Source organism: Phascolarctos cinereus, unplaced genomic scaffold, assembly GCF_003287225.1.
Source record: "Phascolarctos cinereus isolate Bilbo 61053 unplaced genomic scaffold, phaCin_HiC Scaffold_4;HRSCAF=312, whole genome shotgun sequence".
In the NCBI taxonomy this organism is placed as follows: Eukaryota; Metazoa; Chordata; class Mammalia; order Diprotodontia; family Phascolarctidae; genus Phascolarctos; species Phascolarctos cinereus.
In genome coordinates, this window is record NW_027555847.1 from 507,874,037 (window position 1) to 507,889,817 (window position 15,781).

The following is a 15,781-nucleotide window of genomic DNA, read 5'->3' on the forward strand; positions in this document are numbered from 1 at the left end:
ATTAAACGGTTGGAGACGTTTAATGGTACTTTCCTAACGTATTAGGGGTCAGATTGGTTTGCAAAGCTATCAGTGTTCTGTTTGTCCTGATCCTGTCAAGGAGCTGGACTTGAATTTGGGTCCTCCCATCTGCTGCTGACTGAGGTTTTGTGGTTATAGTACAATTGAGTCCAGTTCAGTCCAGTGTGGCCAATAGCTGGGACAGGAAGAGGATACAAAAAAAGGTCAGAAGGAAAGTGAGCCCATTCAGATAGAAGATGAAGTAGATGCTACATTTTTAACAGAAAGTCTCAGAAGTACTTCCAAGTAGAGGGCATGTCTATATACCTTATCAGAGCAGTTGATGGGAAGGAAACCTTGGAATCTACAGTCTGAAACAAGCTATGAGGACAAAATGAGAGTCAGAAGACCTAGTAACAGATCAAGTCAAACAGAAAGTCTGTGCTTGAGTAGTGTCAGGAAAGTCCTGCAATTTGTTATGGTTATGAACTGAGAATATTCTTAGGCTTTTAAGCGTGGGTGTGTAGGACTTGCCTGACCCAAGTGGTATCTCAAGTGAAAGCATACTTCTATATCCTTTTAAATAGGAGACAACTGTGTTAGAGGGAGCTGAAGATTGAAGTTAGTATTGGCATTATTTGGTTTCAAATTTATCAAATATTAGATGCTTACTATGTACAAGGCCTTGTGTTAGGTTTACAATAATAATAGATAGGATAAAGAACCTGACAAATATGCCATTGTAATTCACTAGAGGTGGGGAATGAGGAATGAATGAATAGCTTTGATATAAAGGAGAATGGATAAGTATAAAAGAATAAACTATGAAAAATGATATGGAGAATTTAAGGTGTGATAAATCACTTTCATGTGGGGAGATTGGGCAAGAGCTCATAAAATTATAATAGCTTGAGGTAGGCTTTATAGAAAGACATGCCAAAAAGCAGAGAGAAGTATATCAGAAGATACAGAGGTTTGGGAGCATCCATCCATCTTAGCCATGAAAGAATGATGTAAGCAAAGGCATGGAGAAGAAGGGTCAGAATAAGAATAGGTGACAATGAGCACTTCCATTCAGCTTGACTGTAGAGTACATAAAGGGGAAAGTAATATAGATAAGATTGGAAAGATAGTTTGAAGCCAGATTGGTGTAGTGTCTTGAATGACTAGATAAAGAGATTATGCATTTAGTAATTAGGAGCCGTAAAGAATTTTGATTAAAGGAATGAAATAAGTTGTATGTTAGGAATATTATATAGGAACATGAAACTTGTATTGGAGTGGGAATAGACTGGAGGTAAGAAGGACAATTAAGCTATTGAAATTCTTTTTATTCCTTACAGATGTAATTTTGCTTGGCTTTGTTTTTGGGGCCTCTTTCTGCAGTATAAAGCATTTACATTATTTAAAAATAATGTATAATGGGCTTGCTGTAAAAATAATTTGGCAGGTAATCTGAATATTATGCATGTAAAGCAAACAAAAATATGCTAGCAGGTATTAGAGAGATAGGTTTCCATATTTGGTATTCCTGGAGTAGCCAGGAATTGAAGGTATTAAATATCTTTATTAACTTGCCTTTTTTTTTCTTTTTTTCTGATGAGGCAGTTGTCCAGAGTCACACAGCTAGTGAGCGTTATGTGTTTGAGGCCGGATTTGAACTGGGGTCCTCCTGACTCCAGGGCTGATGCTCTATCCATTGTGCTACCTAGATGCCCCTATTAACTTGCCTTTTGAGCTATCTTGGGCATCTCCTTTTATTGTTTGGAATAACTGTATACTCCCTAAGCACTGAGGGGGTCTGAGTTTGTCAGGGACAGAGATTATTGGGTTCCTATTATCTAGAATATGACATTCTTTATGCCACTTTTCTTGTGCTATTCTTGATGGGTTGTGTGTTGCAATCTGCTCACACTAACGTGTGACTCTTTGCCCTTTGGGTGACTTAAAGTTTAATTATTTGTGGACTAGTGGCATTTTGTAATTTGTACATATTTATGTAGCTAGAAGAATATTGTTGTTAAAAAGATGTGTTTTTTTCATTGGAGGGGCTTTGGAGTCATTAAAATCATAAAATTTCCCAAAGGCAGAACAGCCAAATTTTCCTGTTCTGCTATGGGCCAGGCTCACTGTCTAACCACAGTTTTTATCCAAGATACATGTATTAGTGGGCCAATTCTATGGTTAGATAAGTGGCAGAAAGTATGTCACCAGAGGAATTTATGACCAGAAAATAAGGTAGGGGCTAGTCATATGACAGAAATGAGGAATAACCTGTGGTCAACTCTCGTGCTCCATTGGTTTCAGTGCAATGTTAGAAGAACAAGTAGAAGGCCCCCAGCATATTAGAGGGAACATTTTGGAGGATTCGTTGGAGAATATAGACAAGAGTCACCTAGGAGGAAGAGACATAGATGGGTTGTCTTCTGCATTATTAGAAGGAGTCCTCATACTAATGAGTTCATAGATCCCTCAAAATATGGGAAAAAATCATAGTACTTACCTAGCAGCATGTAGTAGGCAGAAAATAAATGTTGGGATTGAATTGAATACTTTGAATTTGAATTGAATGGAATTGAATACTCATAATTTAGCAGATCTGTGGTTTAACTTGTTAGGGTTTCCTCCACTGGAGCTAATAATCAAAACTCCAGGTTTTATCATCCTATGAGAGTCTTTAACTACTTTATTATTTTTTGTCTTTAAAAACGTTTTATTGATGCTTTCTATCTTTTTTTTTTAAATCATTGTCACTTCCCAATAATCATAATCCTACCCCTCAGAAGTTGAATGGGCTACCTCAGGAGGTAGTGGGGTGCATTGAAGGTCTTCCGGTAAATACTGGATGGCCATTTATTGGGTGTATTGTGCAGCGTGGATTCTTTTTTAGGAATGGATTGAACTAGAATGGATGCTGATGTTTCTTCCAACTGAAACATTTAATTAGGAATTTGAACTGGTGCAAGTAAGAATAATGTTGAAGAGTCTTAATATTTTTCAGGAGTCTGTTTTAACTAAATGTCTGATTTTGACATCCTTTGTGTCTGTTTTTCCTATTTTGAATCAGAATTGCCAAGATTAAAATGCCATCTTAAAATTTTAGCCACCTAATATAAAACTAGTCCAGATGAAAAGACTTTACTCTCAAGAATCTTTTCATCTTGAAGCAGCTAGGTGGCACAGTAGATAGAGTACGGGTCCTGGAGTCAGAGGACCTGAGTTCAGATCTGGCCTCAGAAACTTGACATTTACGAGCTGTGTGACCCTGGGCAAGTCACTTAACCCTATTGCCTAGTCAAAAAACAGCAATAATCTTTTCATCTTTATTTGGGTGATGAAGCATGTGGAGATTGGTGTGAGATAGCAAGATCTTGTAGAGCAAGGAAGGAAGTTAGGAAACAAGCATTCCTTAAGTGCCTTACACATATTATCACATTTGATTCTCACAAAAGACGGTTGAGGAAACTGAGACACAGGTTAAGTGACTTACACAGGGATCACACACTAGCAAGTGTCTGAGGCCATCTACCTCTTCCAAGAGGAACATTGAGGCAAGTTGGTAGTAAATGAAAAATGAGTGCTTTGATATCTCTCACCCTATTTCCAACTCTCCCTTCTTCCCCACTCTCTTCATATCCCTCCCTACTCTCTTAAGGAAATCTGGTTCTGAATCAGCTGGACCACATTTAATTTTCTTGTTTCCTCAGTTTTGGATCCCTTTGTTTTCTTCTTTCTCATTTTTTTGGTACCTTTGATACTTGTTGTCCTAGTGTCCCAGACTCAGTAGTAAAGTAGCATCATTGAGGATAAATGAAATTGCATTTGTTGACTATTTTTGCAAGTGATAGCTGCTTCCTTTGCCAGTAACAAGCTTGGTGTTGCCACTGAAACAATTCTTTGTAGTTTTATTCTTTTTTTACCAGAGATATATAGTTCAAGAATATTTAATATTTCATAGTTTTCATCTGTATTCTGTAGGCCCAGAAAAGGGATAATTGAAGCTTAATAATTGTTTTATATACAAAGAAAATGTTGCTTTGCTCTTTCTTCCTCTAAATAGATGTTAAGCAGACAGAAGAGTACTTGATTTTACAAAATATGCATGACAATAATACTTCTTTACCAAGAGAGGTTGTAGATTTCCCCCTGCATAGCAAAAAGAAAAACAGCTGGGCAGATGGCATTTCATTTGTAATGGTATACAGACAGTGGGGAAGTAGTCAGAGAGTAAAACAATGAGGTGTTGGACCAGATGATGCCTAGACTCATAGTTCTGTGTTCAGATAGAACTTTTTTTCAGCTTGAGGAATATTAGATATAAAATATAGTAATTCACACCTTAGCAATAAATGTATTGTTTAGACACAGTGTACTAACCTAATCTTTTATTTTAGTGATCATTCCGGATATGTACGTCCATTACCAGTGCCTCGTAGTTTAAATAGTGATATTTCATATTTTGGTGTTGGGGGCAAACAAGCTGTTTTCTTTGTTGGACAGTCAGCCAGAGTAAGTAAAAAGATTCTTAAGGCTCCACATAAAATTTTTAATGTATTAACTATAAAATTTTTTTGAAAAAATATTTATAAATTTTCTTTAATTCTCAACAGATGATTAGCAAACCTTCAGATTCTCAAGATGTTCATGAGCTCGTCCTCTCTAAAGAGGATTTTGAAAAGAAGGAGAAAAATAAAGAAGCAATATATAGTGGATATATTAGAAACCGGAAGGTACAGTCTGTTTTTGAAGGAAATGTATTCTTTCTCCTTAGCCTTTTCCTTACAAATTTAATTTCTACCTGAAAGTACCAATATTGTCACTTAATTAGCATTTTAAACAGTGAGTTCCTTAATTATCCTGGTATATTCATTGAATATAATCATGGAATGATTAAATTGGTGATTTTTGTGCTTTCTTTTAAAGATCTTTTAGAAAAAGGTACTCTGTAGACTTATTGATCCAACTGGTGGACCTGATTTAGGATTTTGAAATTAATTAATTTTTAAGTTATTCACATTTTATTATATTAAGGCAGCATTCTAGTGGCAGAGTTGCAAATGAAAATGAGGTGTTGGATCATCAGTTGATTTTTTTAAAATGTTTATAGCCTTGTGAGGGATTGTGTTGGTAGGTTGGGGTGAAAAAGGGGTCCAAAGATGATTGAAACACAGAAGTTAGATACTCTGAACAGATTCCCAGAGTTATTATTACTTTGTCCCATCATTGTCCCATCTTTTCTCCATTCTTCCTTTCTCTTATCATCATTTCTAAGAAACAAAATTGGGGAGAGGACATAAGGTTTTATAAATGCTTGTGAGAAGCTTATTTTATTTGTAAGGCTAGAATAGTTTTTTTGTTTTTGTTTTTGGAAGTTGGATGTTTTGAGTTCTTTTACCATTTCTGCTATATTTATAACTTACATTTGAATGATGCTTTACCATTTTCAAAATACTATTTACATATACATTTTCACCTGATACTCATGACAATGCTATATTTTTACCAGGTTTTGCTGTTAAAGCCACTCTTGTAAATAACACTGTGGCTAATAAGTGATCAAGCCAGTATTTAGAACACCAGTCTTTTCAGTATTCTTAATATTATTTCACCATATCACATCCTTTTTAAAAAATGACTTTGAGCTTAGCAATAGTTTTCTTCGATTTTGCAATATAAACATACTGCATCTTGTTCAAGAATGTTTTGGAGATTAATGATATATGTATTAAGTAATAGATGAATATTTGGTTTGTTCTGATATCTTTTAAGGATCTCTTAAAGCTCTTTTGTTTTGTTTTGTTTTTTTGTTTTGGCTAGGCAGTAAGGTTAAGTGACTTGCCCAGGGTCACACAGCTAGTAAGTGTTATGTGTCTGAGGCTGGATTTGAGCTCAGGTCCTCCTGAATCCAAGGCTGGTGCTCTGTCCATTGTGCCACCTAGCTGCCCCTCTTAAAGATCTTTTGAGGAAGTTGTATTAGTTAAAATGTTTGCACTGTAGTTATAAAAACTGGTCCCCATATGTTGGCATGCATGGTCTTTTCAGTAGTAGCTAACTTAGCATCCTCTGAAAATAGAGACATCAAACTTGTGGTTTACAACATTCCCAAACCAGATTAAAATGTAATTGGAAAATATTTAACAAAATAAATAAAAATACAATAAAATATAGATAATTTGTGGTTTTCAAAGTCAATATGTGGTTCCCAGTGATCCTTATTTATGGTCCAGTGGTCCCTTTTCCATTTAAGTTTGATGCCACTGCTTTAAAACATGTATTCTATGCTATAATTTAGCAAAGATGTTGAAAATTCAGGAGTTGTTTCCAAGTATCTCTTACTAAAAATTACAAACTTTACAATAGAAACTCTTTTAGAAGTTCCCATCTAGATCACTTTTCCTGATTGAATTTCCAATTGAATTCCTAATGTTTTTTTAAAATTTACTTTGATTTATCAATAATCACTTCCATAAGCTTTTGAGTTTTAAATTTTTCTTCCCTTCCCTCGTCCCCCTCTCTCCAAGATGGCACACAATCTGATGTAAGCTATACATATACATTCCTATTAAACGTATTTTCACATTAGTGATGTTGTAAGGAGGAATTAGAACCAATAGGAGGAACCACCAGAAAGAGAAAACAAAACAAAACAGAAGGGAAAAAAGTAGCAGATAGTATGCTTCGATCTGCATTCAAACTCCATAGTTCTTTCTTTGAATGTGGATAGCTTTTTCCATCATGAGACCTTTGGAGATATCTTAGATCCTTGCATTGCTGAGAAGGGCTAAGTCTATCAAACTTAGTCATTGCACAACGTGACTGGTACTGTGTACAATGTTCTCCTGGTTCTGCTCACTTCACTCAGCATCAGACCATACAAGTCTTTCCAGGTTTTTCTGAAGTCTGCCTGTTCATCATTTCTTATAGCACAATAGTATTCCATTACATTCTTACATGACAACTTGTTTAGCCATTCCCCAATTGATGGGCATCTCCTCAATTTCCAATTCTTTGCCACCACAGAAAGAGCTGCTATAAATATTTTTGTACATGTGGGTCCTTTTCCCATTTGTATGATATCTTTGGGATACAGCCCTAGAAGTGTTATTGCTGGGTCAAAGGGTATGCACATTTTGGGCATAGTTCCAAATTGCTCTCTAAAATGATTGGATCATTTCACAACTCCACCAAAAATGCATTAGTGTTCCAATTTCCCCACATCTTCTCCAACATTTTTCATTTTCCTGTTTTGTCGCATTGGCCAGTCTAATAGCTGTGATGTGGTGCCTATTGTTTTGATTTGAGGTTTTTTTAAAATTGTTTTGAGTTGTTTTGATTTGCATTTCTCTAATCAATAGTGATTTAGAGAAATTTTTCATATGACTATAGAGGGCTTTAATTTCTTCATCTGAGAACTGCCTGTTCATATCCTTTGACCATTTATCAATGGGGAATGACTTGTATTCTTATAAATTAGACTTAGTTCTCTCTGTATTTCAGAAATGAGGCCCTTATCAGAGAGACTGGTTGTAAAAATTCTTTCCCAGTTTTCTGCTTCCCTCCTAATTTTGGTTGCATTAGCTTTGATTATGCAAAAACTTTTCAATTTAATGTAATCAAAGTTATCGATTTTGCATTTCATAGTGTCCTCTATCTCCTGTTTGGTCATGAATTTTTCTATTCTCCATAAATCTGATAGGCAAACCATTCCTTGTTCTCCCAGTTTGCTTATGGTATCAGCCTTTATATCTAAATCATGCCCATTTTGACTTTATTTTGGTATGTGCTGTGAGATTTTGGTCTATGGTTAGTTTCTGCTGTACTCTTTTCCAGTTTTCCTAGCAGTTTTTGTCAAGTAGTGATGGCTTTATTAGAACCTTTCTCATGCCTCTCAATTTTACCTTTAGGTTGTTTTATGCTAATATATCTAGACCACCCTCATTTTATAGAACTTTAAATGATCTCAAAGTTTGTGTTTTGTAACTGCAAATAAAGCATATAGACAGATCTATTCTATATGTTTATTGTAGTCTTTGTGTAATATATAAATATATTGGCAGATTTTTATATATGGAACATGGGTTTTTGAAAATGTATGATGCTTTTTTCCCCTACTTTATTAAGATACTTTATTTAAAAAAAAAAGTGGAGTATTAGAAATCCCTTGCCAGGATAATTTGAGTTGGACAAAGTTACTTTTGGCCAAGCTATGCATATTAGGTCTGCCTTCTACCTTTTAGCTTTGTCATAATGACCTGGCGATTAGCCCTACCCCAAGCTTAAGGATTGGGGAACCTATAGAAGGAACTATAACTTTTTGGGTAAGATTGACCCCCTCCTTTTTCTCTATATGACTGCTAGTATTGGTTCACTGTTTAATTATTCTCATGTTGATACCCCAGTAACTCAAGTTATTAGCAAGTTGTTACTTGAGTATGTTACGCTACCAGTCTCTAAGATAGGGCTTCTTGCTCATCTACTGATAGGAATAAATGAAATATTTATTAAGCTTAATACATGCGAATCACTTTGTGTACTAAGGATATAAGTAGAAAAGAAAGTCCTTATTCTCAAGGAACATGAGGCAGACGTATATTGGAGGTTTCAAATAGAAAGGTCCCATGGTCCTTGGTGTTTAGCAGCAAAGCAGTTAGTAGTACTTTTAAAATGTCATTTTCACTGATAAAATCCTATTAGTTTCTTGTGTTGGACCATTTGATAAATGGGCTGAAATTAGCTTGATAGCTTAGCTTAGTTTCCCAGTGCAGGTTTCTACATAGGCCCAGATTAAGTTTCCTTACAGCCGCAAATTTTTTTTTTTTTGGCGAGGGTCACACAGCTAGTAAGTCTTATGTGTCTGAAGCCAAATTTGAACTCAGGTCCTCCCGAATCCACAGCCGGTGCTCTATCCACTGTGCCACCTAGCTGTCCCATAAATTTTGATTAACTATACTTTAGTTCATATAATTTCAATTTTATTTTTAATAGCATAATACAGTGTAATGATTATATTCGCTTTTTTAGCCCTCAGATTCTGCTCACATCACAAATGATGATGAAAGGTTTCTACACAGTCTTATTCTTGAGGAGAGAGAAAAAGATAGTTTTACTGCAGTGGTTATTACAGGAGTGCAACCAGAACACATACAGTACTTGAAAAATTATTTTCATCTTTGGACGAGACAATTAGCGTAAGTCAATTTTAGTATTTTATTTGGAAATATATTGTGTGGGGTTAAAATTTCGAGAATATTTTTTGTAAGAATGAATGGCTTTAAATTCTTTTTTTAATTCAGTCATTAAATTACCTATTTGAATATCTTATTATAATTTGGAGGGAGTCATTGGATTTCAGAGGCAGAGCAGAAATTTTGTAAAGTCCTGCATGGCAGTAGACTGGGTATGGGCAATCAAAACAGTTGTGCACCAACCTGGGTAAGTTTAGAAAGGGTTTATCACTATATGGTTGGCAATCAGGATATTAATTTTTTTTGGTTTCATAGGTTTCAATCCTCACTGTTGAAGGGTATACTTATATTAATGAAATAATGGAGCCCTGACATACTAAGGTATAGGAAGGAAACTAGCATTTAATAAGTACTTAGTGAGTACCTGGTACTATACTAAATACCAGGGATCCATATAAATAAACAAAAAGAAGAAAAGTCTTTGCTCTCAAGGAGCTTACATATTCTAATGGGAGGGGTGGTAAGACAGCTCACAAAAGGGAAGTGTAAAATGGGGTAGGGACAGTGCCAGGAATGGGGCCTGGAGGACGCTAACAGCAGACCTACCCTTTTGCAAAATGAATCCCTAGCAGAAACTGACTAATGGGAGAAGTGGGGTGGGCCTTGCATGGTGAGTGGGCTTCTGGAAAGGTAGGCTATTATAGGGAGAGGAGACTCTGGGTGCTAAGGGAAGTTTCAGGATAAGCCATCAGTAAAGGGAAGGGAATGGTTTTTAAGTCTAGAGGAAGTCAAGAAAAAGCCCGGGAAGGGGGAATGTGTAAATTTAATAATCTTTGTATGAAGTTATTTGATTAGAATAGAATCTGATGAATACCTGGAAAGTAATGGCCTTATTCTTATTGTTTTATTAGGTATATCTTTTGGAATAGACATATTCCTGAGAAGTTGGTTATAAAGTTATATCCTCTCAACCAAATCATTTTCATTATAGGAATTTCAGATTTATTCTTTTAAGAAAAAAATTTTTGCCTCAAGATGTCGTACATAAAAATTTATCAAGCTTTTTAGAATGACAGAGTATTACTGGTTTAGCAGAAGTAATACTTGTTACACTCAATTGTAAAGTTTTAAAGGTGGAAGGGACCTAGAGATTTTGTATAGCTATTGTACCAGAACCATAGTTTCTTTCTTTCTTTCTTTCTTTTTTTTTTTTTTTTGGGCAATTTGAGTTAAGTGACTTGCCCAGGGTCACACAGCTAGTAAGTGTCAAGTGTTTGGTCTGAGGCTGGATTTGAACTCAGGTACTCCTGACTTCAAGGCCAGTGCTCTATCCACTGCACCACCTGGCTGCCCCAGTTTCTTTCAGTTATACTTTAATCTACAGTATCCCATTGGAAAGAAATATATTTAATAAGTAGTGAATAGCTTTCTTTGGTATACTTTGCTGTGTAAGTTGTTTTTAATGATGACCCATTGTATTTTTTTTAATAACCCAAGTAGTAATGTATCATTTTTATAATAGTTTCCTAAAATATGTATTTTTGCATAGTGGACTTCTATTGTGTGCCTAAAGAGATTAATTTATAATATTGATGTTATTTACCACATTTAACACACAAAGATCTATTGTTGAATTTCCATATTGTTATGGGTACATTTTGTTTTTATATACTTAAATAATTTTTTCTTTCCTGTTTAAAGTTCATTGGAAGGATACCAGATGAACAGTTTTCATCTTTTAAAAAAGTTTACATCTCCTACAAACCAAAACATTAAATTAGCACATAGTTGTTTTCATACCCCTAAGGATTTTAGTGAGAGGCATAATGGTTTGGTAAATATTGCTGGACTTGGGAGTTAGCAAGTCTGGGTTCAAATACCCATTTTGACACTAACTATATGACCTTTGAGCAAGGCATTTAACCCCTCAGTATTTCAGGTAATCCCCAGGACTCATCCACTGATGAGAGGGGTCATAGGAATTGCCATACTCCCATTTTGATAAAATTACAGATCATTCATCAAAACTTTGTATGTGTAAGATAAAGATTGCATTTAAAGTTAAGTTGGGTTTTTTAGTGTGTATGATAGATCATCAATTTCATGTCTGAACCCTGACACATATCGATGTTGTGATCCTGGTATATTAGAGCCTCAGGTGACTCAGACTCTTTAAGGTGCATGACAGATCATCAGATCCTTTGCCCTTAATTTTGACCCCTGTGAAAAAGTTACTATAGGCCTACTTGTGATTTGAATAGAGATTATTTTTGTCATCTAAGTTATAAAGAATTAGTATCTGCTCCCTGCTTAAAAGAATTACTTTCCAAATGTGCATTCTTTATTCCATTAAAAATATGATTTAGTTCTTCACGGAGGCTAAGTTAATGGGTAGCGCTCATTGTTATGTATACCATTAATGAAGAGTTAAAGAAGTAGATTTAGTTATAGGTGTTTCCACATTATTGCCTTTTTATTCAGTTGCATTTTTAAAAATAGCTGGGGTTCCAGATTTAATTAGTAGTCTCTTAATTCAAAACATGGAGAGCAAATAATTGTGAGATTTTCCTGGAAAAGCGGCTAAAAATCCAGGCACACCTACCCTGTATTAATTCACTAAGATTTAAATTTTGTATTTTGAACATGAAAATAATTGTATGAAAAGGTTCTAAAATGTCAGGACTTGCAGTGAGGCTCACTTAAATACTTCAGTTTTGTTTGTTTTTAGAATACTGCATTTAGGTAAATAGATGTTTGTCCCAAAGTTTGAAGACTGATAATTGTAGTTCATACAAAGCTGAGATAAAACTCATATAATAACTGCTTTTCTTAATAGAAAATTGTTAAATGAAGTAACAATTACATATAACTCAATATAAAGTTGTTGTTCTCAATTCTAGACATATTTATCATTACTATATTCATGGACCAAAAGGAAATGAAACACATGCTGCAACAAAAGAAGTTGGACCATTCAACAACATTGATATGGAAGTAAGATGTAAACACATTCCAAATATTTCAGTTTGTAAGATCTCTTGTCCTAGATTATGATGACTAGATAACAAAAACTCAGGGGAAATTCTTTTTCCCTTTTTTTCTTTTACCCAAGTAGTTTGGTGAACTAAAGTGGTAGGAGGGTATCATTCTCAGAATCTTAAATGTTGCAAGGAACTGCATAGGATCACGGAATTTCAGAGTTGAAAGAGACATCAGTGGTTATCTAGTCCAAGAATCCTCTCTACAACATACAGAATAAGGGGGTATTCAGCTTTTGCTTGAAAACTTGAAAACTTTCAAGGGAGGCCCTCCTGACCTCCAAGGCAACTCATTATGTGTGTAGCTCTGTTTATTAGGAGATTTTTCCTTCCATCAAGCCTAGATTTTCCTTTTTGCAGCTTTTACTCAAGTTCTTTTTACTCAGACTAAGCAGAACAAGTCTAATCCTTCTTCTAAGTGACAGCTAATAGTTTATCCACTGGAGTCATTAGAACTTCTAGCACTCTTAAACTATCCACATAGTTTAATAAACATGCTAATTAGATCTTTCTCAGTGATCACAATATTAAATGGCAAATGGCCAAGTGCAGATTCTTTGGCTACATCTACAACAGACCACCCTTGGAGTTGATTTTGAAACATTAATAACTACTCTTAATTACTAACTGCCATTCAATGTGTTTTAAACCCACTTACCTGGATTATTTGCTAATTTGCCTCTCTCCATCTTCTCCCTAAATGTACCATGAGGTTTATCAAATGCTTTTGCAAAATCTAGAAACACCCTTATCTTCAACATTTCTTGGATATAATAGACTAGTAACCTAACCTTATAAGGAAAGAAAATGAGGGTTTTGGCCTGACCTTTTTTTGATGATGATATGCAGTTTGGGTTTTTGTGATCTTATTTTTCTTTTCTAGATATTCCCAAACCATTACTCTTGTAGTGCTTTCCCACATTTTGTTAGGAATACGAATCAAGCTCACTGGCTATAGTTTCCAAACTTCATTCTCATCCCCCATGCCCCCCATCACTGACAGTGCCTTGGCCATGTATCTACCAGTTTTTTCATACCTGAGAATCTAAATGGTGTGAGCTTCATTCGGTGCTCTCTCACTGTTGCTTCTTATCTTGATCTTCTTGTTAACCCTTTGAAATACATTTGGTAACTTTTCTTACTGTGCTCTTCCATTCTTTGTGTTTTCTACTTCTTCTGGCCATAAGGCTTTAAGACTACCTTAGAGTGTAGTGGGTTGGTTCTCCCTGGAAGTCTTCAAGCAAAGCTTGGATGACCACTTGTGAGGTATCTTGGCCAGATTGTTCTTATGACTTCTGAGATGATTGCATGATTCTGCTGTGGATGCTGACCAGCTGGACTTAGTTAACTGATATTTTCCTTTTCTTCAAACAGAAACTACTGGTGAAGTAGAAGCAATTCAGAGCTCTCAACATTTTTTGCCTCCTTTGAAGGAGATAGCATTGTGGAGAGAACCTTTCATTTGGAATTAAAGAACCTGGAGTTAATTCCAGGATCTGCTATATTAGCTATTTGACATCATACAAGTTATTCAGATACTCTCAACTTCAGTTTCTTGATTTGTAAAGTAGTAATTGGACTTTGTATTACAGGATTTTTTTAAAGATAAAATATGATCATGTACATAAAAAGCCTTTTTTAACTACAAATACTGTATAAATGTGAATTGCTAGTATCATGATGATTGTCATCACTGCTTTTCACCACTAGTAGAACTACCTTGAATTAAATGTATCTTTATGTTATTTGTATTCACTTGTAATTTGCATCTTCCACTATTGGGTATAATTTCCTTTTCTAAATTTTAATTTCTTTTTTGAGCTAGATGATTAAATATTCACTTAACATTCTTAATTGTACCATACCATATTGAGTGGTGATTGGGTACAAGCAATGAGTTTTCACATTTAAGTTGTATTTAACACTTATTTGATTGTTTATTTTTGTTAATTTTTGTTCTAGATTTCTATGTTTGAAAAAGGGAAAGTACCTAAGATTATCAACCTTAGAGAGATCAAAGATGACATGCAGACTTTATATATAAATACGGCATCAGATAGTTTTGAGTTCAAGTCCCACGTAGAAGGAGAAGGTGTGGTTGAAGGAATCATTCGTTATCATCCTTTCTTATATGATAAAGAGACTTATCCTGATGATCCCTGTTTTCCATCAAGTACGTTGGTCCTGTGTCCTACTTCTACAAAGTTGTGGTTCAAGAAAAGTGTTTGGGTTTTAAAATGAAGAGTTGGAGAGGTTATTAGTTGGATGTCTGTGCATAGTGTGTCTGTTCGGAGGGGAGGCGGCATGTGGGGTGTGGGTATGGGGGGGGTGTACATGTGCCCAGTAACAAAACGGGCACAAAGAACTATGTTTTTCTGGACCCTTGTATCTTTTGTTTTGTTTTGGTTTTTGCTTTTTTTTTTGGTGAGGCTATCAAGGGTTAAGTGACTTGCCCAGGGTCATGCAGCTAGTAAGTGTCAGGTGTCTGAGGGTGGATTTGAGCTTTAGGTCCTCCTGACTCCAAGGCTGGAGCTCTATCCACTGTGCCACCTAGCTGCCCCGACTCTGGTATCTTTTAAAAATTATTTTTGATTTTTCTGTTACCTTAACTGTAAGGCTATAGTTTATAATTTAGCAAAGTGCTTATTTTATAATTTGTCCCTTCCAGTCTTTTGTGGACTGGGATATGAAATAACTCTGTTTGGGTTGTGTCCAAATGTAGAAAAAAATTGGTTTCATTTGAAGACCTGCACAGGAGATCTAAAACATCAGGTTCATTAAGTTTTGTTGTATAGACTTTGACATCTCATTTGGTAGATCGTTTTTTTCTTTTTGGTTGCTTACTTGTTTGTAGCCAGATTCTCCAGACATTTTGGATGTTGAATATGTTATCTCTGGAGAGGTGAAGTATTATTTCATCTGTATCATGCCTGGTCTCATTTAGAGCAAATAGGTAGTTGTATTCTGTTGATGGACAAATTATTACAGAATAATAAGATATTCTGTAGTATATCTAACTATACATAATTCATGATTATTACTTGAATAATCTGACCTTGTTTAAACTTCTTTTTCTGAATCAAGATTAGGACTAAAATCTCCATTAACTGTAGTTGCTTTTCCCCACCTAGTTAGGAAATGAGATTACAGATACATACCACCACCATTTCAATAGTTATTTTCAGTGTGAAAATTCCTGAAAATGTTGGCAAAATTGTAGAATAACAAAGGGATGATTTGTAGATAAATTGTAGAATAACAAAGCCTTTTCAAGTTGGAGCCTTTTGTACCATTGTTACTAAAGGGGAAATTAGATCTATTAGTGAACAGATTTTATCAAGTGCTTCTGTTCATTGTGGATAAAAAGACAAAGGACACAATATTTGTCCTTAGGTGCTTACATTTTGTGAGGAGAGGCAACCTGTACACATATAAGTACATATGAAATACATAGGAAGTGTTCAGGAATCACTGGTAGCTTGGGGGCATCAGAAGAGGGCTTGTGTTGGAAATGGCATTAGAGCTGAACTTTGAAGGAAATTAGAGAGGTAATAAGGA

The 15,781-nt window shown here is 35.2% G+C and overlaps 1 protein-coding gene across 5 annotated transcripts in view; it reads left to right on the plus strand.

Moving 5' to 3' along the window:
• The window catches only part of SMCHD1 (structural maintenance of chromosomes flexible hinge domain containing 1), a 234,804-nt gene that overhangs the window by 31,505 nt on the left and 187,518 nt on the right, over positions 1-15,781 (plus strand). For all 5 annotated transcript variants that reach the window (XM_078153486.1, XM_020970644.2, XM_020970647.2 and 2 more), the window contains exons 6-10: positions 4,395-4,509; positions 4,611-4,730; positions 9,022-9,188; positions 12,086-12,179; positions 14,186-14,396. In XM_078153486.1, coding sequence (XP_078009612.1) covers positions 4,395-4,509; positions 4,611-4,730; positions 9,022-9,188; positions 12,086-12,179; positions 14,186-14,396 — 707 coding nt within the window. The remainder of the gene's footprint in view (positions 1-4,394; positions 4,510-4,610; positions 4,731-9,021; positions 9,189-12,085; positions 12,180-14,185; positions 14,397-15,781) is intronic.